A 27,459-nucleotide genomic window follows, 5' to 3' on the forward strand; every position below is an offset into this window, starting at 1 on the left:
ACTTGTCATCGCCCATTAGTGGACCAATTTTACCAACGCACTGGACCCAAATGCACCGGATCAGGGGTTGCAATCCATTGCTCACCTGTTTACAACATGTTCCTGTTCTCCTTTTCAGAAAAGCCTTCATGGTGCTTAAAACTGCCCCAGTTCTGAGGTCTGTTTACCACCCCTCCCAGCCACCCCGCCTGCCTCGTGTTCTCTAAGTGGGCAAGGAGAACATTCGACGTCATCCTGTTTTTGCTGCAGAGGGCACGTTGAAATGTGCATGCAGCTCCCCGCTGCAGCTGTAAACACACGTGTTGAGCGCAACGTACAGCTCGTCGATGCGCACATCTGCGCATTCCGAGGTCCTCCGTGATCATAAACTGTTGCCAAAGCGGGGCATTTTCTTTTCGGAAAACTACCGCTGACAGAGATTGCACGTTTTTTTCGCTCTTTTGCGCTCGTTTTAAATGTCGGTGCGCGGCTACTATAAGTATTACGGGCCACAGGGTACATCTGCCATGTGAACACGCCCACTTATGTTCCCGTCTGCCGGAGCGCCGTGCAGCCGCACGCAACGTGACCGCGGAGCCCCGTGCGACGGCCCCGCCCTCTGGCCACTCAGAGAACTCCGGGGCGTTTCCGAGCGGGACCAGTGTTCGCCGACAGCCAATGAGCGCTCTCGATCTCTAATTCTTCTCCAAAATGGTACACAGACACGTGTATCCCTGCGTGTAAACTGTACTCTGTGGGGATGAGAAATGTCCGTCCTACAATAGAACAGATCCGCAGGACACACGACAGCGAGAAGTCGACGTTACCTTGCTCCGTTTACTTTCTACGAGACTTGCAGATTCACCCACATTTTGGGGGTCGTCAGTGATTGTGAAGACGTCTTTACACATTCCTAAGGTAAGCTTGCAAACGTTGTTCGGTCGGTGCTGGTGTTTGGGGAGTGGTTGTCCGTCTCTTATCACTGTTTGACCCGATTGAAAATCTGTTTTTCGATGGTATTGGCCACATGTCATCTTTGTTAACGCCAGGTGTCCTTAAATTAAACGTTTACCACGGTGCGACCCAGCTGAAATACGCGTGTGGTCTTTCCCCTTTATGTTGTCTGTAAGTAAGTCGCGTCGAGAGTGTTCAGACTCGAAGCCGCTGCCGATCTGTTGTCATTGTCGATGTTGTGGGAACACGTCGTTCTCTCGACACTTCCGTGAAGTTAAAATAAATAAGCATCCACCGATTGGAATGCTTACGGATCGTTGACGACGGCCGTAGCGTAGTATTCTATGTCTGTGGCAATCTGGATGAAAGTGGGGGTTTGGGTTTTTCCAACGTTCAAATTAGAAGATATGTTGCCGTCGTGTGACATGCAAATGAACGTTTCAAAATGCATTGCTAGGATAGGTCATAGGTGTGTGTGTATGTGTGTGTGTTTGCGTACGTGTGTGTACGTGTGTGCGTGCGAGCGAGCGTGTGTGCGTGCGTGCGAGCGAGCGCGTGTGCGCGCGTATGTGCGCGCGCTTGCATACATACATACATACATACATACATATACATACGTGTGTGTAATGCTCAGCAATACCGCCTGTATTAAGAATTCGGTGTGTGTGTGTGTTTCATTGGGCCAAATGATCAAATATGGCACCACGTGAGATCCAAATCGTATCTCAAAACACGCATCTGCGTTTTTTAATCTTAACGTGTCCCGTCCACCCCACCCCGTGGCATGCTTTCATTTTGTTCTCTGCTGGTCATTTTGCATTGCGTAGACGCAACGCAACAGTAGCGGCAGTGTAACAGTGGCAAGTCCCTTTAATCATTGCATTTTCTCAGACCTTGGCGGCTTCACCCACCCACCATTGGAATTTGCGGGGCGACACTTAAACCAGTTTGACCCCCACTTATTGACGCTGTTTCTGTGTTTCTGGCTTCGTTTTTCTGAGTTTGATTTTTACTGAGATACCCCTGCAGTATCTAACAATGTGTGAGAATGCATTACTTAAATGACACCATGTAATGTATGTATATATGTATGTATGTGTATGTATCCATATATAGCTCACATATATGTGTATCTTAGTGTATGTGTGTATATTTATACACATGTATGTGTGTGGAAGATATAAATTGCTAAAATTGGCTTCCATATTTGAGCCACTAGAGGTTGCTGTACCCCCCCCCAGGCTGTAAACTTATTGGTTTCTAGCTGCTTTTGGTAAGGAATTGTCAGGTTCCACAAAAGTGGTGCCATTAAAGCCTAAGTTGAGCACCCTCAGTTTATTTTACTCTACATGTACAAGGTTTTTTTGGATAGAGGAAGTTCATAAATTTGATGGGAATTGTTCTAAGTGTGGACTACCTATTAAAGGCTTCATTGTTTTTGTAGGTTTCTTTGCAGAGAAGGCTTGTATGTCCCTTCTCCTTTGATGGGTGATGGCTGCAAGTGTGTTTAGCATGGCTGGCATAGGTGCAGTTAGCATTAACCATGTGTGCTATACAGGGCTGTTCTGTGGCTCTGAGATACTGTCATCCCTCTGTATACAGCGCTACCAAACAGACTGATATATAGACCTCACTGGTATGAAATAGTTGCAAGCAACCTTTCATACTTAATGTGGATCTTTTGCATGTTTAGCTGACCAGTCAAATCAATTGTTTTTAGTGGTCAACCAGTCTTGTGCATCCTCTGTTATGGCTACCATGGAGCACAGTATTGCATGTACACACATACACACACATTCAGAGAGTCAGTCACCTTTCACCCTAACCGGGGTTCAACCAATCACTCCTCATTCCTTACCCTGATCAGGGTCAAATCTCACCCGCTCCCACCCCTTTACTTACTTTGGGTCCATATCCTGCCCCAGCACTGCCTGTTAGCACATTTGCACACATGTGCAAAGGGCTCCTAATCCCTTTCTACAAGCACAGTCTCTCTGTTATTCTTTGTTCATGCATGCATTTTTCCCACTGACATTTAAATTTCTGTCATGTAAAGTCCATTACATTTTTGATGTAGGAAACAATGCAATATAAAGAAAGTTTAGTTCATTTATGGATTGATTCAGTTTGTGAGAATATGGGCAAAGTGTCTCTGAAGAGCTTTGCTGGCACTTAGGACCTTCTGTCCCTAGTCTTGCATGCATCATCTCCATTGCAATAGGTGCTGCTTGACCACAGAAAAAGCTGCAAGCAGCAAGTTAAATGGCACCAACCCATTAACAATAGGCCAGACTAGGGAGGTGTGGAGGAACATGTGCAGTCCCAGCCCCTGTGAGTGGCAGGAGCTAATACTGGCTTGTTAGGACCTAGTGAACGTCCATATGTGCACAGCCGCAGTCTGTCTTGCTTTTGTCGCAGCGAAATCATTAAAACACCAAGCAGTGTTCCTTCTTTCAGTGTGCCCATCAAATCAGTCTCTGAGTAGAATGACTTGAAGGTAATAATGGCCCTCTCCAAAGGACTCGGTGTACACGCCGAACGCCAAAGGCAGTTTCCACCAAAAGCTAAGACACTTTTCAGTTAGCAATCATTTTGAATATTGATAAAATGACATGTATTGCAGGAGGTGAAATGAGAGGCAAAAGAGCTGCAGAGGTGGGAAGTTGTTCATGTAAAGAACAGGTCCGTTTCATGTCAGAACCGAATGAACATGTGCAGCAGAGTGGTTATGCCTCTGTGGTGTGACAATAAAACGGCCTATTGGCAGAGAAAACACTCCCTTGGAGAGACACCCTCAAATGAGAGGGTGTTCTGTGTCGTGACTGAGCCTGCATCGCTCGGCATTGACCCTGCCAGAACGGCACTATAGTGTGTTGCCATGGTGCTCCAGCGTTTGCAACTTTACAAACCCAAAATGAAAGCACTTCCCATATTGAATCTCAAAACCGAAATTTGGCCGAAGCATGGCTGTGTTGCCCCGAAGGGGAAATCCCGAAAATCAAAACCAGAGGAGGTGAAGAGGGTGGAGGAGGGGGGGGTAATTGCTTGTTGGCGGTTCTTAATGATGTCAGGGAGGTGACCAGCGTCATTTCTGTCATTGTGATCAGACTAAATGTGGGTTTAAAATTATTAACCCCCACATTTAGTCTAGAGTTTACAGTTTTAGGGGCACTAGTCAGTTTTTGAAATATTTTTGACAGCCTGGTAAATCAGTCGCAACTCATAAATCATAGGGCCAAAAGCAACAGGTGGAGTTTAGTCTGACGCTGTGGAAAGAGGTCAGATAGTGTGAGCAGAGACTCTGTGTGTGCAAATGGACTTTTATTGACTTAAACACATTGCATTGTTTGTTATTGATGTCTAGAGGGGAACTTGTGACGGAGGATAGCGCAAGAAAGATGTGCACAGCTTCACATTCCTGCAGAAAGTCATTGCTCAACTTCGGTGACGTCGCAAGTCATTCACAATTTTCCGTCAGTGTTTAATTCATTCATCAAGGTTTAGTGCTTGGAAATGCCATTGCACTTGGATTTGAAATTCTGTAATCACTTCGGTGTTGCTTATTGTTAAATATATTTAGCATTTCAAGTCCCTACTTTTGGACAGCAAATCCTACCTCATCTGTCACATGCTTTCCTGTTGACACCCAAATCTTAGAATCTGACCTGAACTAGTAATTACAATAAGTCTTTAAAATCTGTATTTGGTGCTGTACAGTAAATCCTACTGTGGCACCATTATGTTGGGTGACTTAAACTTGCTCGTCTTTTAAGCGGTCAAACCATTGTCCTCGTCTTTTCAAATTGGCTCTGCTTTTTGGCACTGCTGATGCATTTTCACCCACGAAAACCTCTCAGATTAATAGCATGAGATGTCTCAGTGTTTCTCAACTCAGTCCTCAAGGACCCCCTATCCTGCATATTTTGTTTGCAACCCTGAATAGGTACCTGTTTGTAGTTATTCAACCAATCAGCAATGACATTTGTCAGACGTTGCACACCTTGCATAATTAAATGCTTGCGAGATGATTGGTCGAGTAAGTACAAGCAGGGCTACCTGTGCAGGGTTACAATGAAAATCTGCAGGATAGGGGTTCCTTGAGGACTGGGTTGAGAAACACTGGGATATTACCAGCGCAGCCCTGTGTACCAGTTGTATCTCCCTGATAGAAAATTATGTCCTTCAGCTGCAAAGCCCAAATATGTCTTTTCGCCGGGAACACCAAGTAATGTTCCCTCGTCTAGCGAGAGCACTTCAAAAGGAGCGTCTGGGAACACTGAATCATGGGTCATAATGGCCCTTTTGAAAAAGCCTCAGCGTTCTTGCTCAAACGTAAGCTAATTTGTTTCGGCAGTTAAGACGCCAGCGAGCAGCAATGGTTTTTTTTCAGTGGGCAAGTAAAGCGAAAGGGGAGGGGGGGAGTTGGGGATTTGCACATGCCCGCTACAGTTCTGTGTTTATTGAAGGACTGCCCCCGTAGCAAGCCTCACGGAAGTGTGTCGTCGTCTTGGTGATACTATTCGCAGAACACGCTCTGGTATGACTTGATGGAAATAGAGCAAGGGGGGGGGGGCCTTCCAACAGACTCTAGGACCTGGGGACGAGGATCCGCACTCTCTCTCCCCACCCCGCTCTGTTCTAAGTTTCACGCACAACCTTGAAACGGATCCGAGACCCGCGTGTGGGTTGGTGCGGCGGCGGCGGCGGAGGGGGGGGGGTGTGCACGGACTCGGCGCTGGCCAATCGCAGCGGCGCCCCTCTGTTCATTGGCCCGGGGAGCCGTCCAATCAGCGGCGAGCGAGGCTTGCGGAAATCACCGCCGTGTACACGTGCCTCCGTGTACACAGAAGACAAGGGGAGTGGCCCTCCGGAGGCCGGGCCCCGTCCCGTTCACTGAGTTGGCGATTTCCAGTAAGAAGACTGGACGGTGCAAGTCGAGTCTCTTTGACGCTGTTTTTAGTGGTGGCAGAGCGCATATGAAGCCCCCTTTTCCACGCAGGTAGTCTACATATGTCGATGTACAGAGCCACTCCGCAAGTCCGAAGCGGTCCGTGCATCGCGGTAGGCGATTTTGCTGCTTCGTCCAGACTGTACTGCTGCTGCAGGAGCAGGTTACCTAACGAGCTGCTTCTTGTGGAAAGTGTCTCTTTCCTTTGGAAAGTGTGTCTCTTTCCAAAAGTGCTTTACGAAAAACACGGTGCAGTGTGGCAATATGTCGTACGTGTATGTACTACCGCTTCTTATCAAGTCCCAGTAGCATTTTGTTAACTTGGGTACATAATATTGACTCTTTGAGGGGAGTTTATTCTTGAAGAAGAATCCACTCTAAGGCAGAATTAAACCCTTTTCTTTTACAGTGCTGATGTTTCAGATGTTTCTAATTTGATTTTTTTTATTATTATTTTCACTGTGCAAGTAATCTATTGCCGTGGGTGTTTTTGTTTTGTTTTGCAGGTTTTGCCTTTCTGTTCCTGGTCATAAGTAAAGTCTGCCATTCTGCCTTCTCCCGGTGCCAGCCTATCTTGCAAACAGCGTGGCAGAAACATGTGTTTGCAGTTATTGTCAGCATCGCCCGCTTCTGTTGGGGTCTTTTGACCATCAGCAAGCAAGTGGGGCTGAACAATCTCAGAAAAAAATTGACACTGCAATATTTTTGTTGATGAAAATGCGAGTTACATTATTGCACTAGATCTTCGCAGCTTTTAGATTCAACAGCTACATTCGGGGATAATTTATGGCGAGCAGTGATTAGGCTGTTAAGCTGAGTTAACGTGATGCCATTGTATTCAGTTTATCACTTCCTCAATCCAGACACAACACAATATTTATTATGCACTTCGCTTGTCCTTACAGAAGGGGGCTCCTCTGAATGGGTGAAAGAGGGGTAATGTCTAGGAAGGATTCAGGAAATTACAGTAGGCTTTATACCACTGTCCTTCAGTTTAAAGTATTACATTAAGTTTAAAGCTGCCATATCACTTAGGGGAATTAACATAAATTGGATAGTTTAACTTTTTTTTTTAAATGCAAACTTTTTAAATGACCAAATCAGAAAAGGTTGTCTTTGCTAGTTTTTGTGTTCTATATGACTAATGAGCTCAGTTTGACTTGCATTGCATGCAATGTGTGACTACTGGACATGTGTATATTGTGACGTTGATAATGAAACGGTAGGTTGTTCAGGTCTCGCGGACAGGTTGTCCTGGCTGTTGTTATTTGCTCATTTTCGTCACCTGGTGTCGACAAACATTAACCTGTTGCTCAGCCCTATTTGGCAGCTGCTCTGAACCACTTCAGCCGGCTTGATGCGTTGCTGTCTTAGAAACCTGCAATATCTCAGTCGTGACCATGCAAACGCCATAGCTAAACCTGTACTGGACAAAAAGTACGTCAGACCTAGTAACACATACCGAAGGGGGGAGGGGGGATAAAGTCGGGTGGCAGTGGTGGGGTAAATGAATCAAATGAAGGCCTGGAGGTGGAGCACTGGGGTTGTGTCTTCTTCTGATTGCTCCTCCCTGTAGGGCTTAAAGGATTATGGTGGTGGTGATGGTGGAGAGTTGACTCTGTCACCCTAATATAAATAGAACAGATCTCCAACTGCGTAGGTGATGACCAGATATATACCTTGAGATGCAACTTAGAAATAGCCTCCAATGTATAACCACTGTGATGGAGAGCTTTGTTCCCTCCTCCTGGCGTACTGTTTGTTTTGACTGACGTCTCTGGGTGCAGAGGGACTTAGCTGTGACGGTCGACACAAGTCCCATGTTGTTTTGGTGTCTGTACATTTTCACCTGTCCTATATTCAGATGCATGCATACGCACTTGCCATATGCAAATAGCAGCAAGGGATTGGGTCTGTTTTGTCATTGCTCTCACGATGAAGGAACCAGCTTTGGCCAGATTTCTGGGTTGTATGAGATAATTGTTTGGTACGAAACAAACACATGCACATACACTCACAAATGTAAGCGCACACAAACACGGACTTCCACACACACTTGCGTCTTCCATGGGAGACGTCCTACGTTGAGTGCGGGATGGTTTGGCTGAATGTTTGTTGCAAAATGCAGGGTTAGTCTCGTCATTTGGTTACAGCGACCGAAGGTCCTGGCACACTGATTTACCCGGATACCATTGGAAGAAAAATTGTGATTCGTCCATTTCCCGTTCCATTATATTAACCTGGTGTTAGCTAAGACATATTGGTCCAAGTTTATAACGATGACCTAGAAATTGTTACTATTATTTCAGCGACTAAAAATAATTAAAAAAATATTGATTAAGAGTACAAAAATTATTTGAATATTTTTTCTTGGATATTCACTGAATGCCTTGGAGGTCCAGAGGGTTCCCCTCTGCAAGACTATCACCATGGTGAGTGAAGATGTGAAGATGAACATTATGAATTTATTTTTTTAAATTTCTGTTTTCTCTCTCTCTCTCTCTCTCTCTCTCTCTCTCTCTCTCTCTCTCTCTCTCTCTCTTTTCCCTCTCAGGTGGCATTTAGCACACAGAGACACCTTTTCGAAGAGATAAGAAGGCAAAGCAAGTGAAGACTGTTTTTCTTCTTCTGCTGGAGCCATTTCTCTCAGCTTGACAATCTCTCAGTCCATCTGTTGGAGTTTTTATGCCAAGCACATTTCCGAAGCAGAAATTCAGTCCCTGTCTGGACACTCTGCAATACCTTGGCTGTTTTGTTTCTCCAAAGATAATTCAACTTATTTTCTTCTGAAAGGCCAATCTGGTCTGCACAGTTCCTTTTTTTTTTTGTGTGGCTAATTTTGAAAAGCAACACCTCTCTGACAAACCTCAGGAGGGTAGGACCCAGGAACTGAAAATTCAGATTTTTGACGTTTTTTTCTCTTGTCGAAGAAACCATGGCTTTCTCTCCTTAGTTCCTCTTTAAACTCTCAACGACCACTATGATTCACTTGTATGTGCATAGTAGTCCCACTTAAAATTGGAAGAAACGTTTGTTTTTGATTTTAATTCGTCTCAGCTGACGTCTCAATCCAGCTGCACCAGTGGCGTCCTACTCTAGTATGAGTTATGACAACTCTAAATCTGCCCCCAGCAGCAACACTCGGGGGCGGGCAGTGAGGGCTGGCGAGAAAGAGGAGGACCGGGAAGTGGGGTCAGATTGTTTGGACTCCCCCGGCAGCAACAGTAGCCGGCCCAGCGGCAGCGTCTGCAATGGCAAACGAGGAGGCGGAGGAGTGGTTGTTGGAGGCGGCGCAGGGAGTGCGTCTCCCAGCGGCGGGTCTGGATCCGTTGGCTCATCTGGAGAGCCACGGGGACCCAATTCCGACGACACCGATGGCCTCTCCAGCGGGAACGACTCCGGAGAGAGAGAGAGCGAGGGCGGGAACGGGTCCCGCGGGCGCCAGTCCACACGCAGCTCCCACAGCTCCTCCAATGGGAAGGACTCTGGCATGATGATGGAAACCACAGAGAGCAACAAGAGGTAGGAGAGCAACAGGATGAAAATGGGTTGTTCTCAGTTTGTGATGTAACACTGGGGGTATAATGCACACTACACTGTCAGCTACAACATATTTAGCCACTTCACAAGCTGGTCATCGGAGCAACCGCTCGAACATCAACTAAATCGGACAGTGTTTCCTTTGGAAATAGTTTCCAATGTTTTGTCATCATACCAACGCTGCTGTTAGATTTTAAATAGCCTTCTGTTTCTGTTACAACGCACTTGCCAGTCAGTTTAACTGCGATAATTATGTTCCTGAAGAAAAATCATAGGGTATGAAAGTAGTCTCATCCTGTGACGAATCACCTTTCCACTTGTTGAAACGTTCCACTTGTGTAGAAAGTAAGGCAGATTTTAAGGAAAAACAAATATCGAATTTTAAACATGGCATGTTGTAGTCACAGTGTTACAAGAAATCCACCATGGTCCGGTCAATGTCAGAATATCAAACATTTCTAGTCATGCATGTAAGGGGATGGTGGTTTGTCACATGCTCAGTATTGCAGAAGCCCCGCTACTGCCTGCAGTTATCTCTCTCCTTAAGTACAGTTTACTGCTGCAGTCCTATAGCAGAAGTGGTTATTTTCCTTTGCTGTGCTTGATTTCTGTTACATAATACGTAGTTCTTATTATTCTTTCTAATAATATTATACATATTATTACTATTCCTTGCATAAAGGTTTGTTGTTACATACATGAACCAGGGTGTTCTGCTGTTGTAGGTTAGATTCGTCCTGTCTTGCACAGGCTTATTACACATGACCACATGTAAATGGCACTTCTTCAGCCGCTCAGAGAATAGACAACAGCCATGTCAGCCGTTCCATTTGCAGTGAAAGAAGATTGCATAATATGCGGAGTGGATGACATTTTGGGCATACTGCACCTCTGAGTACATCTCACTGACATCCTGAAATAACATGGTGAGCCGTCTCGGCATTTTTACATTCAATGAAATGTACTGAAACAAATTTTTTTTTTTTTTTTTTTTTTGACTGGTCTAGCATCTTTTGGATAGACGGTCAGAAAAAAAAAGTCTCTGGACTGTACTTGTGGCACTGTGGAATAGATATGAAAACGAAATGATCAACAGAGAATACCTTCTTTCGGCAAGTGGGTGATTGGGGAAAATTATTCCATTATTTATTTACAGATTGAGGGAACACGGTGACTTAATGCAATACATCCATCCATCCATCCATATTAATATATGATGATAGAAAATAGAAATGTATTTCAATTTAAAAAAAAAAAGGTCCTTATTCATAAAACTTCATGACAGGGTGATGTCACGATGTGATAGCGGGTAATAGAGTGGCCGTAGGCATTTCCCCTTTTCACAAATTGAGATTAGCGCCTTACTTGTAACGCTTGCACTGTTTCTACCACAATGCCCCCTTTGGATGATGATTGCATGAGTGAGTCATAAAAACATACTGCTGTGCTAAAATACCGCCTGCCAGCAGTTGTTTCCAATTTAAGATCGTCTACGTTGAATAAGTTTCATTGATAAGCAAAATATCTCTGAAAGTCATGTTTTGTCAGTTTGTGTTAGTGTCCTTGGAAACGTGTTACTTGCTAAATGAATGAATCAATAAATGAGGCAACAATTTGGCACTGCATTTTCTAATGCCTGTTATGGGTCATGTCAAAGGTCAAGTCTCCATCTAACTGATTTGGGCTCATGACAAACACTGCGGTTGGAGTGAATGAGAAAGGGCGATTTGTTAGAGGAGGAATATCCCGCGGTTTTGTAGTCAGAGATGGCAGGCATCCTTCTCTTTTCATAGACGAAGATGCTGCAGACTGCCACATGCCTCCTCCGATACATGTGGAGTCGCCAGCTGCTTCTTTTCACCTGACAGTGAGGAGTTTAGCCAGGGGGATGTAGGGCGTGGGAGGGTCATGCTACAAACCCACATCCGGCTTCCCACCTGTAGACACGGCCGATTGTGTCTGCAGGGACACCCGACCAAGCAGGCAGTAACACGGGGATTCGAACCGGAGATCCCCGTGTTGTTAGGGGACGGAATAGACCACTATGCTACCTGGACTCCCGGTTTTAGATATTCAACATGTCGTTTTAATTTACTTTCACCAGGCGCACCGCTGACGGTAACGGCACAGTAGTGTCTCCACAGCAGTCACAGCCACACTGTTTTCTTGAATAAACTCAGATTACCATGGTGTAGATTTTGTATGGCACAATGATTTTACTCCCGAGTTTTAAGAATATGGGCAAAATGTTTAGGTCTTGCTCTGTTACTGTCTTATCCCCAATGCATGTGGAGGGGGAAAAAAAAGACCTTCTGATCTCATTCAAACTGTCCCCTCTCTATTCAGCTCCAACTCCCAGAGTCTCTCCCCCCCCAGCAGCTCACTAGCCTACAGCCTGCTGTCGACGAGCACAGAGCAGGACCACCCGTCCACCTCTGGGTGCAGCAGCGACCAGTCGGCACGGGTCAAGACCCAAAAGGAGCTGATGAAGGCCCTGAGGGAGCTCAAGATCCGTCTGCCAGCCGAGCGCAAGGGCAAGGGCCACTCCAGCACCTTAGATGCCCTGAAATACGCCCTTAACTGTGTCAAACAAGTCAGAGGTGGGTATTATCCCTGTGGTTACCTTTTATTTTAAATTATTCAGCAAGGCTGTTGCCACTGAGATCGAAATGTCTTCAACAAGACAGACCTGGCCAAGAGCAACAAGTGGCAGCACAAAGAAAGAGACTACACAGTAAAGTAAATCATCTGGAAGAGTTGCAGGGATATATTGTTAAGGGGAAAGACAAAAAGCAGATCTCTCTTTATATGTAGGATTTGATAATGACAGGCAGATTTTATATAATTGTCCTACTGCACACTGCATCTTGGTAAGGCTTCTTTGAATGACAGGCAAGTGTCCTGCTATATATAAAGATGCACTCCACTTTGCTTAGTCACCAAGTAAAAACTATTCAACAAAAACATGAGTCATTGCACATATGAACCTTTTCAGAAGATGTGTCCAGTGTAAATCAAGACTTGATAAATTTGAAATCCTTTTTTCTCACACACTGACTATAATGTGTATATGCTTCCAGCCAACCAGGAGTACTACCACCAGTGGAGTGTGGAGGAGTGTCACGGCTGCAGCCTGGACCTGTCCACCTTCACCATCGAGGAGCTGGACAACATTACATCTGAATACACCCTCAAAAACACTGTAAGTTATAAACAAATGATACCCATAACGCACTTACTCAAACACTACGGGCTAATAGCAGAGAGTTGGTTGATTGGCAGAGGGGGCGGAGCAGCAACCAGGGCGGCTCAAAAAATAGGGTAATTGGCTAAGTACAAGGAAGGTGTAAACATGGCCATCACCATGACTAAACCAGCTCTCCTCTTTTCTCTATCCAGGACACTTTTTCCATGGCAGTGTCATTCTTGTCAGGGAAGGTGGTGTACATATCCCCCCAGGGCTCGTCTCTGCTGCGCTGTAAGCCCGAGCGTCTCCAGGGAACCATCTTCTCTGAGCTCCTGGCTCCCCAAGACGTCAGCACCTTTTACAGCAGCACGGCGCCCTGTCGCCTCCCTCCCTGGGCCACCTGCAATGGCTCTGGTGAGCCCAATTAAAAAACCCTGGGAAATGTCTCATGTTTTTAATTATGCTTTGAGGAGAATGAATCATTGCCGCAACAGGTGGTATAATGCTGTGTTACTCTAATGGTGTAGTTTAAATCCAGATTGTGTTGTTTTGGGGTTAGGTTAGTTTTTGGTTTTCACCCCAAATTGATTTTCATCTATGGTGGGATTATAGCTTAGCTGATATATTTTGCATGTTGTTATATAATGCACCCATTATATATTTTTTTCTTTTTTATTCCAATCAAGGAAGTTCCATGAAACTCTATAGTTATACTATTGGCTTTACTAATCAGCTTGACTGTACTTGCCCCCCACCCAGTCTCCCCTTCATTAGACTGCACCCAGGAGAAATCCATGTTCTGCCGGATCAGCGCTGACCGGGCGCAGGGCGGTGAGATGCGCTACTACCCCTTTCGCCTCACACCCTACCAGCTCACCATCAGAGACTCGGATGACGCGGAGCCACAGCCCTGCTGCCTGCTCATAGCGGAGAAAGTCCACTCTGGATATGAAGGTACTACACCTAGCTTGGCATGCACTGACGATGTTCCAACAGCGTTACTGTGCTATTTACTGTGACGAGTGTCGGCCATTGTTGTTTGAACTACCTCACTGATGTATATCTCCTAATATCACCCACTGGGAGATTTAGTAACTAGCGGGATGCATATTACAGTACGGCCTCATTGCATCTTTTTTGGTTACACTATCTGGATTTAGTTCACACAAAAGCATGGCATACATTAAAAATGGAAATTTTAGAAGTCCATGCAAAGGATCAATTTTAATCTATAATCAATAGGTTAATCTATAAGCCATTCTAACCTCTAGCCACAGTATTGGATTGGAGTTTGAAAGTCTCAGGATTTGTGTGTGGAAGCGTAGAGATGATAAAGAGATGCAGAAGGCGGTCAGCTGCTCTTCCCAGAGTTTCTATGTGAAGATACTATTTTTTTTTCCATATTGGATAATATCTCGGGTTCCACGTGGTCAAATAACACATGGCCATAACACATATTAAATGTGTAGCTGCTTTGTGCAGCCATCCCATCTGTGCTGTTGGTGACTAGCAAACCAAAGTGCCACTTTTCCCATATCGACAACTCCTTCCTCCTATGTGTCCATCAGCTCCTCGCATTCCTCCAGACAAGAGGATCTTCACCACCAGCCACACTCCCAGCTGTCTCTTCCAAGAGGTTGACGAGAGGTGAGTGCCCATCCTCCAACCAAATGTTGCCGGTTCTGTTGCTAACCGCTTCTTGCGTTATGAAACTGAAGAAATCTCAAACCAGAGCAGATGATTGTGAAGATTGTCTCATAAAGAGGCAAAGAACAAACCTCCTCTTAACTGGTTTAAAATCAAATGCACAATGCAAAGTTTATTGTTTTTAATTAGTACAGTCTCAGGTTTTATTAGCACAGAGGAGGTGCCTCGTGGTATAATACCCATCTTGAGTAATACCCATCTTGTCACCTCAGGCTTGGTAACGTCTGACACACATCCCCCATCTTTTAGTTTAGTGTTTTTTTTTTTAAAATTTCCCAGTGGTACTAGTTTTAATTAAAATAGGTTATGGCCAAACACCTGTCACTGTGTTAATGCACAATGATATGCAGATGATTTATTTTATTTCATTTTTTTTTTGTAGGGCGGTGCCGTTGTTGGGCTACCTGCCCCAGGACCTGGTAGGAACCCCTGTGCTGCTCTACATCCACCCAGAAGACAGACCCATAATGGTGGCCATCCATAAGAAGAGTGAGTTTATCTTTCTCTCATCGTCCATTTCAGTCTTTATGTAATGGATGATTAATATGTTATGGTAAAAATTAATTTCTGTTATGTTTTTGTCACATCCTTTTCATTATTGTTTCATTCTCTGTTATCCTTCCTGTTCTGCCTTGTTGCCTTTGTTGTCCTCGTCGTTTTGTTATTTCAACTCCGAATCACTCTGCCATTCCACTTAAATGCTAGGACAACTTTCCAAAACATCAGTTCCCATAAGCTTTTGCACAGTCCATGTCTCTGTTGTCCAAAGACTTAAAAAAAAAAAAACAATCCCTCATGAACTTTTTTTGATATACCCCTGATGGCAAAGGTGGAGAAACTCAGTAAATGATATAGAAATAGCCACTGCTGGAGTCCCCTCGTCATGACATCTCCTGGTCCTGGTGCTAGATGAAATGCACTCCTACCATCTTTTTAATGGGACCTTCTGTCTTCTTGTCTCCCTGCAGTCCTTCAGTTTGCAGGCCAGCCGTTTGACCACTCGCCTCTGAGGATGTGTGCGCGCAACGGGGAATACCTGACAATTGACACCAGCTGGTCCTCCTTCGTCAACCCCTGGAGCCGGAAAGTGGCATTCATCGTAGGGCGCCACAAAGTCCGAACGTAAGCTTGCTCACTGCCCCCCGCTGGGGGTAGGGCCCCTATTGGAGCACTGAAATTGAAATGTTGTTTCAAAAAAAGCAGAGTTGCATGTTTAAGTTAGTTTGATGTGAATTTGACAACTCTTTTTCCTCCATCTGTCTCAGTTGCATTCACACACAAACACATTTTGCTTAGCAAATCAACATGCCGTCTCCAAGTCAGCTTTCCATCGATAATTTAGGTGCATCTTGCGGATGAAGGTTGATGCATCGGTTTTTTTTTTTTTTTCGTTTAAATATTTACTCAGCCTCCTTGGCCGTATTTACTTCTGCTGTCGGCCATTATCAAATCTTTATGTTCCTCTTCACTGTGGACCATGCCGTACGGGGCGTGTATTTAGTCTGGAGCTTGCCTCAAGGCTCCTGACCAACATTTTATTTTTATTTTTTTCAAAAGACACACGAAATTGAAAATTGCAAAAACGCAAAGTGTGGAAAAAACATTTCACCATCGGCTATTGTCAAGTGAACAAACTGGCTCTTTTCGGCAACACACCACACATACACACACACACACACACACAAAAACATACATACAGCATGCAAAAAGAGCTGGAAGGAGAAGGACACATTTTCTGAAAGTTGGAAAGATACAGCCACTGTGTACTTGACCATAAAACAGTGTTGAAGTATTTCCAGGCAAATTTTGGAGTAAAAACATAACAACTGCGGTCAAAAAAACAAATTCTTCTCCATGCTGGAGCTTATTTATTAGAGAACCAGATGTCCACAGTAGCTCCAGGCCCTATAGTTGTATATCAGTTGGACTTGCAGTCTAAAACCCTTCAGTAACTTACCCTCCCCTGTATATCCCCCTCCCATCTTCAGAAGCCCTCTGAATGAGGATGTGTTCACCATGCCACGGGCTTGCGAGAGCCGGTCCACCACGCCGGACATCGTTCAGCTGAGTGAGCAGATCCACCGACTCCTGGTGCAGCCGGTGCACAGCAGCAGCTCACAGGGCTACAGCTCGCTGGGCTCCAGCAGCTCGCGGGGCTCCCGGCGCTCGCACCAGCAGCACCCCAGCGCCTCCGCCTCCTCCAGCGACAACAGCCCCGCCTTGGAGGACGCCAACGCGGCAATCACCCTGCATAAGCCCGTGAGTTGGGGAAACCCAGGGTGGCATGATCTAACTCGACTCGGTTTGCCTTAGTGTGATTAGAACACATGCAGTGTTTTTGGGGGTTGAGTTAGATGGGGAGTGTAGAGTTCCCTGGCAAACCTTCATATTTCTGTGTTGTTTTGAAAATGTGTTGAATTACTAATGCTAGACAAATGATTTTTTTTTCCCTATTCTTTTTGAAGAGCCAGATATTTGATTTACATTGTGGAACAAGAAAACCCTGAGCACAGTAGAAGACAATAAAAAGCAATATTACCAAATGAGATTTGATAAATTTGCCCTGTAGAAGTTGCTCATAAAGGATCTTTTGTTTGGTCTGAACAATAATTTTTCACAGATGGCATTGAATCATGTATACTCCAACTAAATTCCTGTCAAGGAAACCCAATAGCTTTAGTTGGATGTTGTTGTTTTTTTAAATAGATGTCTAATATAATTCTACATAGTTCATTGGTTCAGTGATTGAATTGTCCAAACTCCAAGCAAATCAAGGAACACAAAGCTCATTATCCTATAGGCCATGGATTTATTTGGAAGGGATTTTTTTTTCTCCTTTTCTTTCTTTTAGTTAGAAAATCAGACGATAACCCCCCAAAAAAATTTGTGAAAATAGTTTTTAATTTAATGAAAATGTTAATTTAGAATTTAAAATAAAATAAAAAAAAGTAAATTAAAAAAAATAAATTAAAAAAATTAAACGCACAGGAAAGTAGTATGACAGATTGTCATTGGACAATTGCTATATTTGGGGTGAGTTTTTTTTTTTAAAGAGCAGATCTTATTTGCTTTTCTACTAGGTTGACAATGCATTTCATTGTTTTCTAATGACTAGATGACTTCAATGCAACGTTTCATGTGAAAGCATACTTCACAAGTTGTCACAATTTGCCAGACCAACAACTTATAAACCTATGGTTGACAGACCTAGTCTGTCCGCTGCCTGTGGTCGGTGTAATGAGTGGGAATGTGTCATTGCAGATGACATTCCAGCAGATTTGTAAGGATGTCCACATGGTCAAGACTAATGGACAGCAGGTTTTCATTGAGTCCCGCAACCGACCACCACCCAGAAAACACGCCAACCCAGGTACGAGGAAATGATCGCCGTCTACTGTCTCAGTTATACTTCCAAGTGGATTCTACATTCAAACAATGGCAGCCCTTTTAAAGACTGTTTAAATGATATCAGAAACTGAATTTAGAGCGACTGTGTGTAACAATGACTGCTCATACACATAAGGAAATTAGCCGACCATGACAAACAATCTCGTTTCTTGTTTGCAACATAAAATAAGCATAAAAACATCCAAGACTGGCTGCGTTCTTTAGGCTCCAGTTTATTGAAGTATATAATTCCCCTCAAGGCTCTGGATGATTAAGACTGGTCAGCTGATTTGGTTCCTTTTTTCTCTCTCACTCCTCCTCTTCCCCCTCCCTCCATTCCAGGTGCAGTGAGCAGCCTCAGAGCCATCAACAGTGACCCAATAAGAGGTCTGATAGCAGATGTGACTAGACCCCCCAAACCCCTGGTCCCCACCCCGCTTGTAAGGAAGGAGCCCCCCACTGGCTACTCCTACCAGCAGATAAACTGCCTGGACAGCATTATAAGGTGTGTGTGTGTGTGTGTGTGTGTGCGCGCGCGTGCATGTGCGTGTGTGTGTGTGGGTTGCCATGTTTGCGGATACCATCACAGATGTTTGGGTTCGTTAGGCTCATAGTGTCTTAGACCAAAAGGTTCAACTGAAGTTCCCAGCATCCCAGAAAGAACGACCGTGCCCCCCCATCCCCACGTCTCCAAAATAGGCTCAGACACTCATCTAATCTGAACCGTACGCCAAACCCATACCCATTTCACACCGTTAGGCCAAATACTTTATCATTAAGCCGCTGGTCCCTAACAGTAATTCTGTCCTGCAGTCAAATTTTTCAACTGCACATCTGTTTGGTGATGCTGAAGGCTGTGTTGGGGACGAAGTTATCCAATTCTGACCTTAAAAATGGTTCATGATTATTCAGGCCAGGCTCCAGGGCTGAGTCTTGAATGGCACACGGTGCCCGTGACCGCATGCTACAATAATCTTGACTAATGGATGCTTTTCAGAGCACTAAGAGGGGATGGGGTAAGAGTTGTATTTCATGCTAGTAGATATTTCCATTGTAAGTCTCTTCACTCCTAAAATTAGTTTCCATTTACTTGAACCTTCATCTAACCAGGTAAAAGGCTCCGTTGAGATTAAAATCTCTTACAAGAAAGACCTTGCCAAGAGGGCAGCAATAAACAGGAGTACTTTAACGTGACAGACAAAGACAGCATAAAAGTACACATTGTTACATAAGACGCATCAGTTCTTATTTTATACAATCCAATAAAAACTTTTAAGGTACAATGAATGTTTTATCCCATGTCTTATAAGGGTCACCCAGCTAGATCAGCTCAGATAATATTGTCACTCTGTAGCGCAAATGGTTTATAACAAAGTCAGTATTACCAGGAACAGGGTTCATACAGTCAAGAAGAACATGGAAAAGTTAGTAAATCTGAAAATACAGAAAAATTATAATTTTCCAAAAGTTCTGGAAAAGTCGTGGAAATCTGACTAAAGCAGCGCCAACTCTGTTTCCGCTTCCGGTGTGGGAAGATGGCTGCGTGAATTCGCTTTTGCAGCGGCCTCACCCAGTACCAGTTTGGGAAGATGGCGGTGCGAATTCATGTATGCGGCGGCCTCAGCCAGTACCGTCCATGCAGTGTCTTTGTCCACATCTGCGTTTTAAGTTTGGTCTTCATTTGATGGCTGGGAGAGCTGGCGCTGGATCGGCTGAGAGAGCGGGGCAGGCTAAGCTAACTGCTAGCCCATGCAGACCGGCAGTTCCGATAACACCGAGGGTGGTCTGGCAGCCTGGCTAGTTTACAAACTTGAGGGTACGTCTGGCACATTTCCTGCCAGGAGATGGAACTGGGAGGACAGGAGTGATAAGGACACGCCAAACACAGACCACTATGCTCATGTAGTACACATTACATAATGACCCCCTGGTCTCGGTGGGTTGGATTAGGCAGGCGCTTGTTTGGCCAAGTGTAAGTAAGCAATAGGTCAGTGGGATGACAGATTTGGAGTTTGTCTCAGTCAGGGCCCCCAGCGTTGTGATGTTGCTGTGCTGCCAAGTAGAGGCATGTAGTCATCAGATTGGATTGTCACAAATCTGAGTACAAGATACTACAAGGAATACAAGGAAGTACAGACTACGCTCTCAATAATGTAATGTCTGTTTCAAAACTTATACATTGCAAGAGAACTACCAGAAAATGGGCAACCAAGCATTTTGGCTTGCTGCCTTCTTCAGTGGCTCAAAGAGTGGTGAGATCAGCTTGTCCTGACCCACTGCCCAGGGGTCCAAACTGAAACATATGTGTTTAAGCCTAGATTTAAGTGTTTATATTTGGTAAAACAGGGCAGTTTTATTGTCTTTGTCTCAACTGAATTTCATCACAGTGTGTGTGTGATGAAATTCAGATATTGTCACGTCGCAATGCACAATTTTGCTCTCTAAATCGATGATAACAAGGTTCTATGACCTAGAATTTCTCACAAAATGAGATCTGAAATGTTTGAGGGAGTATTATTTGAAAACTGGTTTTGGTTTGATGTTATATTTTATATTACCAAACAGTTTAATGTTGATGAACCTGCATTGGATTCTTAAACATGATGTTGTTGATATCTGTTCAGATGTTTTGATAAATGAACAGATATGATGTATATCAATACAGTGTAAAATTCCCTTTGATTATTGTGATCATGATATTTTGGGTATCACCCAGCATAGAAATAAACTCTTTGGGATCGGTTGATGAGATGGTCCTGTTATTCTGATCCCGTCCAGGTATTTGGAGAGCTGTAACGTTCCTAATACGGTCAAGAGGAAGTGCGGCTCCTCGTCCACCTCCGATGACGACAAACAGCAGGAGGCCAGTGGAAAAACCAAAGGTATTTTTTTCTTCTGTTTTTAACCTCGATTGCCTAAAAATCTATTTGATTTGCGAGCGCTGTCCCTTGAAATCGACCGAATGAATCACGGTTTGGGTTAAAGGTATTGACAGAGACTAAGGCCAATGACAAAGACATTTGCTATTTTCAGACTTATGACTCGACAAATCCAAATGTGACAAGTTTGTCTTTTGTTCTGTCAATAAAACTTCATGGGCGACATTCAGACTTCAATATCAAAAGTTGTCAGAAGTGGAACACATTATAAAAATCTCAACAACATTACATGATATGAGGGAAATTTTAGAAAGTAAATTCAAATAAGTCCAGAAATTTAAAAACTTTATATTTTATGCTCATTTAAAAAAAAAAATCTAGACTGAAGTATCACAATCTGCCGCTTCCAAAATATGAATGAACAAAGTAGGTGAATTCAGGGCAAGCTAAAAATTTCTTTTTTTTAATCTTCTTGGTTTTTCTTTGCAGGCGCATCAGTAAGCCTGGTGGGGGAGCCATCGCCTCTTCCGCCTCTGGCCATGGCCAGCAAGGCAGAGAGTGTTGCGTCAGTCACCTCCCAGTGCAGCTTCAGCAGCACCATCGTCCACGTGGGAGACAAAAAGCCCCCTGAGTCAGGTGGGCATTGTTACCATGGAAACCCGCATCACACCGACAATGTGCAGTAGGGGGGCATGTCCATTAAGCATTTATGGCCCCAAGAGTGCTTTTAACAAAATACTGTCACTTCCTGTTTTCCTGCCTTTGTTTATTGCTGCTTGTGAGATGGAAGAATTTCTTCTAAACCTATGTTTTTCTTTCTGGTTTCCTCACTTGTGTGCTTTGCAACATTCTGACACTTATATTTTGCATGACATCTTTCTTTTTTCCCCATCTGTCCATCACAGACATCGTCATGGAAGAAGCTCCACCCACACCCACCCTGCCTGCCACTACCCTGACCCCTCCTACCATCATTCCAACCCCTCCCACCGCCACTCTGGCTCCTCCCCCCACCACCACACAGACCGCCTCCGCCAGCACATCCATCACCCCGCCTCCCCCTCCTCCTCCTCTCCCGCCATCGACCGCCACCCAGCCGGAGCGGGACGGACGGAGAAGTGGAGCAGCAGGAAGCGCCGGCCGTCTAGGCCTGACCAAGGAGGTGCTGTCTGCTCACACCCAGCAGGAGGAGCAGGCCTTCCTTGACCGCTTCAAGGATCTCAGCAAGCTGAGCGTGTTCGACCCTACAGCCTCCTCGACTGTCCGCTGCCACACCACAGCTACCAACCCTCTTTCCAGAGGTAAGAACACCCAGTTTTCACTCGCTGCCCTATCAGTCTGTTAGTTAATGTCATCTTTATAGCTGAGGTAAAAAGTTTGGTGTAAATATGTCCTAAAATATACTTTTTTATGTTGACATGGAATGGTGGATTGATCTTTTTATCATATAGTTTATAAAGCTATCACTGCTTAAGAACCAAAAACCCAAATCCTAAATTACTCACTGATTCAAAGCCTCTCTCTGACTTCTCTCTCTCTCTCTCTCGCAGGAGTGCGGTGTTCTCGTGACTATCCAGCTGCAGGGGGCAGTACAGATCACAGGCGCGGCCGTGGGGGCAAGAGACTCAAACATCAAGAGACACCTGACCAGCACAGCTCCCTGGGTGTCAATGGGGGCCCCACAACCAGCACGGCCCCCCTGCCCCTTGGCATGCCCATGGGGCCCCCAGCCACTACCTCTTCCTGGCCTGCGTCTGTAGCCTCTCAGACCAGCATGCCCTCAGTCCCCTTCACCCCTGGTGTGCTTCCAATATACCCAATTTACCCTCCTCTTTCTCAGCCGATACCTGTGCCAGACCCCTCACGCTACCCCCCAGCCCCAATGGTACCTCCCATGATGGCCCTTGTCCTGCCCAACTACGTGTTCCCACAAATGGGAGGGCCTCCCATGGCTCAGCCAGGCGCCACTCCCGGACACTTCTACAACCCAAACTTTCCCTACCCTCCCGGTACCACCCCAGCTGCACCCTTTCCTGTGCCCCCCTTCGGGTCCAACGCCATGCCTATTCCGGGCACTCGCGCCCCATCCCGCTGCAGCACCCCCCAGTCCTGCAGTCAGACCCCAGCTGACCGTGAGGGCACCGAGTCACCCCTTTTCCAGTCACGATGCTCCTCCCCTCTCAACTTGCTGCAGCTGGAGGAGTCGCCAAGCAACCGACTGGAGGTCGCTACCGCCCTCGCTGCCTCGCAGCAAGCCACACCTTCTGCACAGGGAGGCTCGGTCGGCGGACAGAGTTCGTCCAACCAGAGGAGCTCTACTGACACCTCCAAGGAGGCTGAGAACGTGAGTACCAAGACTGTTTACCTTACACTCGTTAATCTGTCACTGCTGTCATTTGTCTGTTATGCTTGATATGAAATTGTAAAATAAAATTAACGATTATCGATGATGATAGCTTTAATTCAGAGGACAATTATTAAAACATTAAGTTCTGTGCAAAATGAAAAAAAAAGAAGAAAATATGGATAAGCATATTAAGGCGGATAATTGATGGATAAGATGCCAAACTGCACATGCAGTAGTGCTAAAATAAGTTCTACACCTTGTCTGGGATCCAATTGACCGGTGTACTTTTGCCAAATGTTTTTATAGATGATTTTAAATGCACAAATTTATGCACTTTTTTAATAATCACACTGTATTTTTTTCTTGCTCAGGGTGAAGCAAATGAGTCCAACCAGGATGCTATGTCCACCTCTAGTGATCTGCTGGATCTTCTGCTCCAGGAAGACTCCCGCTCCGGCACTGGATCAGCCGCTTCCGGCTCAGGTTCCTCAGGGACGGGCTCCTCGGGCTCTGGCTCCGGGTCAAACGGCTGCAGTTCCTCTGGCACCAGCGGCACCAGTAAGTAGACAAACCAACTTTCTCTGTTGAATCAAGTGAAGCCTTTTGGAAGAATTAAGAAAAAACAAAACTAAAACCTCCATCTGAATGTAGAACAGACAAAGAAAATGACAGCTTTGCATCTCTCACAGTTTCCCTGTGCAAACCACATTTAAGTCTGACCTTTGACCTCTTGCCCTTTCAGGGAGCAGCCAGAGCAGCCACACCAGCAAGTACTTTGGAAGCATCGATTCATCAGAGAATGACCACTCTCGCAAACAGTCTGCAGGGGGCAGTACTAGTGCTGGGGGCAGCGGTGGTGAGGAGCAGTTCATCAAGTGTGTGCTGCAAGACCCCATCTGGTTGCTGATGGCCAACACCGATGACAAAGTCATGATGACATATCAGCTGCCTGTCAGGTAAGACATAGGGACCAGTGTTACTGCTCAGCAGAGTGTTCAGCTGTCCACAGCTGGCTTACCAAGTTCATAGAGACATCGCAGCTGCATGACGTATAATATCATATCATATTAGTATGTACCTGCCAATCATGAAATCCATATTGACCCACAGTAGAAACCGCTTATGGTGATCACATCTGCCCAGGCCGTCATGATCATTATAAGCAGTTGATCACTTTTATGTGAAGTTGTTTTTTGTTTTGTTTTTTTTGGGGGGGGGGGGCTCTGTCGGTTACAGTAACATTGCTTAGTGTTGCCTAAAGTACATTTCTACTAACAGTAGGTCCAGACCTAAAAATGAAAGTAAGGCTATCTGGTTATTTTGGAGGTAGAAATTTGGGGCGGAGGCAATGTTGTTCAGTATGGGAATATGTGAAAAAAGAATTAAACAGTTAAACATTAGATTTTACAGGATAACCTTGGATTAGATTTTTTTTGTTTTATTTTCCCATGTATGAAAGACCCAAAATGATCACTTTATGCAAATCACAATAACCAGATTATTTAAACAGCGTTAACCCAGGAATGAGTCCATCCGGTGACCTTTTTCAGTATAAGTGGTTGGTCACTGTGAGTGGTTTTTACTGTACCCCTACCGATCACCTTGCATTTATCTACCATTTGCTTTCTAAGCGTATATGTAAATACCTCACATGTAGGCATGTAGTGAGTGACCCGTCATCCTCTTGTGTCCATGACAGAGACATGGAGGCTGTGCTGCGGGAGGACCGAGAGGCCCTGAGGACAATGCAGAAACACCAGCCGCGCTTCACAGAGGAGCAGAAGAGGGAGCTAAGCCAGGTCCACCCCTGGATCCGCACCGGACGCCTGCCCCGCGCCATCAACATCTCTGTAAGTAGCCTGCCTTCTTCACCAGTAAAGATGGAGAGAAATTGATGATGATATAAACAGTAAATACTGATAAATGTTTATTTAGTGGAATTAACTTGAAAGCAAAAGTTAGTGGTGCAAACAAACCACACAACACAAGCCTGCGTAATGCCTAAAATGAGAAATTTGGCACGCACGGTCAATTTAGCCAACTGTTTTGAAAAAGAGGCTGAGCTATTTCTCGCAATCAGTGAAACATTAGTGCAGCAGACCGAGGTGAGATAGGAGAGGGGAAACCGGTCATTTAAACGGTTAACCTTGTGAAAGTTAGTGGGACAATGCCAGAGCCTGGTTTAAATTTAGCCTTCCCCTTTTTTCAGTTCTCTTCTAAGTCTCATTCGGTCAAGTTCAAATTAGTGCTCGCACGTTATTTTGGACATTAAAAGAAGAAGAAAAGAGAACCAATGGTAGCCATGGAAACAGCAAAAGTTAAGGCACCAACTCAAAAAATGTATGTGGACTATTTGGTCATGGCGATCTGCGTAACTGTCATGTATAAATTCACAGAAATGTGGTTTGCTTTACAACTTTATGAAAATATGAATAAGATTTATTTAGGAATAGTCAGACTAGGAACATCACAGTTTTTATTCAAACTGAATTATTAACATTAGAAATATGCAAACGACCCCCTGGGCCATACTGGTAATCGGAGTGTTAAACGTTTAACCCCATGGTGTTCGAGAGCAGTTGTTGTCAGGCTAATTTGTACGCCATTGTAAATGTGGGAGCTACACAAATGGCGATGGTGTCAAATAAATTTGGTCATCATAGTAAAACGGTGGCGCTAACCATCTGTCTTTCTCTGGCCTCCAGGTTTGTACTGGTTGCAAGTCCCCCCCCTCCGCACCTCCCACTGCCCCCTTTGACGTGGAGATCCACGAAATGGAGCTGTGCAGTGTGCTGGGGACCCCAGAGGAGGGCGCCGACAAGCCCAAGAAAGATCCGTCAGAAACTGCCATGGATGAGGCACAGGCGCAAGATGGAAGAGAGGAAGAAGAAGCAGTAGAAGAAGAAGTAGTAGCGGATGAAAAGGAGGGAACCAAAACGCAAAGCAATGATCAAGAGATGACGGCAGAGGTGCGGGAAGTGACCTCAAGAGCTGAGGACCAGAGGGTGCCAGGCGAGTCCAAAATGACACATTGAGAGGTGGCCAAAGATCAACAACACCAGTATTTATTGTGACCTTTCCTCACCGACACCCAGAATAAGAGAAAGATGCACATTCCTGCTCTTTGTACGCCCACTACATCGCCACGGCATGTTTGAGTCGTTCAAATGGGCCGTACAAGTCAAGTTTTGTGCGTTTTCAACTGGTGGAGGATGACCGGCACGTGCGGCTGTTTTGTATTTTTTTTTTTTTGGCCAGAGATTGCCGTCTCCCTTCGACGTCATCACGCCATGCACCTTTTACGACAGAGATGCCTTCGGAAAGCACTAGACACGCCCACTCGGTTTTTAAGAGTGGAAATAGTACTTTCGTTTTTCGGGGCTACTCTGGTAGAAATTTGTGTATTTATTTAAAGAGATGTAATATAATGAGAGAACACTAAAGGTGAAGCTGGCAGGTGTTGAGCGACGTGGGATGTTTTTGTTTTTTTTGTCAAAAGGGCCACTTTATAATTTTTACAGCCGATGTGTCTCACCACAGTGACCTCCTTGCGATGCCGGTGTCTCCCGCTCAGCCCGGTTTCCTGGATGGGAGCGATCCATTCAATAGGCACATGGACGGTTTCTCTCCTGTACTTCTCTGTACCTTTCTATTCACGTTGAATGTTTCCAATGTTGTCCGGGGTTAGTGCGTTGCTCCCACCCGGATCCTTTTTTCCCCCCCTTGAAAAAAGGGTGTAGAAAGTTATTTTTTATTTCTATTTTTTTCATGTAAAACATTGGGCATGTTAAAGGAAGTCATAGCCTTTATCCTGCAAACAAAATTGTACATTGAGAACAAGGTTGGCTTTATTTTCTAAGCATTGTGTATATTTTTATACCTTCTTCCATTGTAAATACGGAGAGCGGAAACGGCCATGAGTTTCCATGACACTGTGATCAGTGAGTGGTAAAAGTCCGGGGATGAAATTGGAAATTTTAATCTCTGAATTTTAAACAATTAAAAAAAAAACTCCTGCTTAAAAGAGACGTTTCATGTGGACGCCACTGTTCAGGTGGTTGGACTCGGCCGATGGACGAGTTGGAAACGATGGGCCAGCGAGCCAGGGCTGGACCAGGACAGTCGAGGTCTCTCTTCGCCTGGGCGTTTAGTCTCCCGGGGGACACGTCCCACGGCCGCTACGATGCCTCTGATGAGAAAAGACTCATGGTGTCTGTCAAACCGCCAGCACCCAAGACGGATCTGGAAAGCCTTCGTTGAAATGGGATCCGTTTTCCTGCTGGTGGACGATGGTGGAGTCGGTTAGCGGGCTAGAAAGAGATGGACCTGATTAAAAACAAAAAACAATCTTTACTTTTATTCATGCTGTCCGTCCCTCCCTCTCTCTCTGGCTCTCCCCCATCTTTGGCGCTGTTCTGGTCATGTGATGTCCCATGCTTCATGGCGTCAGTGGTGTCTGCGACAGTTTCTAAGTATTTTTGTGAAATTCTTTGTACAAAAAAAAAAAACAATAAAATGACTTGAAATGTAA

The 27,459-nt window shown here is 45.0% G+C and overlaps 1 protein-coding gene across 2 annotated transcripts; it reads left to right on the forward strand.

Annotated features, from left to right (window-relative positions):
- Positions 1–634: 634 nt before the first annotated feature.
- per1b (period circadian clock 1b) lies at positions 635–27,459 on the forward strand. Of its 2 annotated transcripts, none has more exons than XM_056300711.1 (20): positions 635–897; positions 8,436–9,403; positions 11,768–12,021; positions 12,502–12,623; positions 12,821–13,022; positions 13,368–13,562; positions 14,177–14,255; positions 14,698–14,804; positions 15,284–15,437; positions 16,304–16,574; positions 17,577–17,685; positions 18,045–18,207; positions 20,481–20,584; positions 21,071–21,217; positions 21,487–21,882; positions 22,132–22,925; positions 23,300–23,486; positions 23,671–23,884; positions 24,628–24,778; positions 25,634–27,459. In XM_056300711.1, the coding sequence occupies exons 2-20, from the start codon at positions 8,982–8,984 to the stop codon at positions 25,961–25,963; spliced, it is 4,401 nt and encodes a 1,466-aa protein (XP_056156686.1). In that variant the 5' UTR covers positions 635–897; positions 8,436–8,981; the 3' UTR covers positions 25,964–27,459. The 2 variants fall into 2 exon arrangements, with proteins under 2 accessions (XP_056156686.1, XP_056156687.1); XM_056300712.1 differs by lacking the exon at positions 635–897 and adding an exon at positions 10,147–10,347 and having other exon boundaries at positions 9,296–9,403.

The sequence above is a fragment of the Lampris incognitus genome, chromosome 20 (genome assembly GCF_029633865.1).
Source record: "Lampris incognitus isolate fLamInc1 chromosome 20, fLamInc1.hap2, whole genome shotgun sequence".
In the NCBI taxonomy this organism is placed as follows: Eukaryota; Metazoa; Chordata; class Actinopteri; order Lampriformes; family Lampridae; genus Lampris; species Lampris incognitus.

Excerpts from the sequence above, each read along its gene's own strand:
- per1b (XM_056300711.1), top strand. The coding sequence starts at position 8,982 with ATGAGTTATGACAACTCTAAATCTGCCCCCAGCAGCAACACTCGGGGG. Across the intron at positions 15,438-16,303 it reads GGGCGCCACAAAGTCCGAAC|AAGCCCTCTGAATGAGGATG; the intron begins GTAAGCTTGCTC and ends TCCCATCTTCAG. Across the intron at positions 18,208-20,480 it reads TGCCTGGACAGCATTATAAG|GTATTTGGAGAGCTGTAACG; the intron begins GTGTGTGTGTGT and ends GATCCCGTCCAG.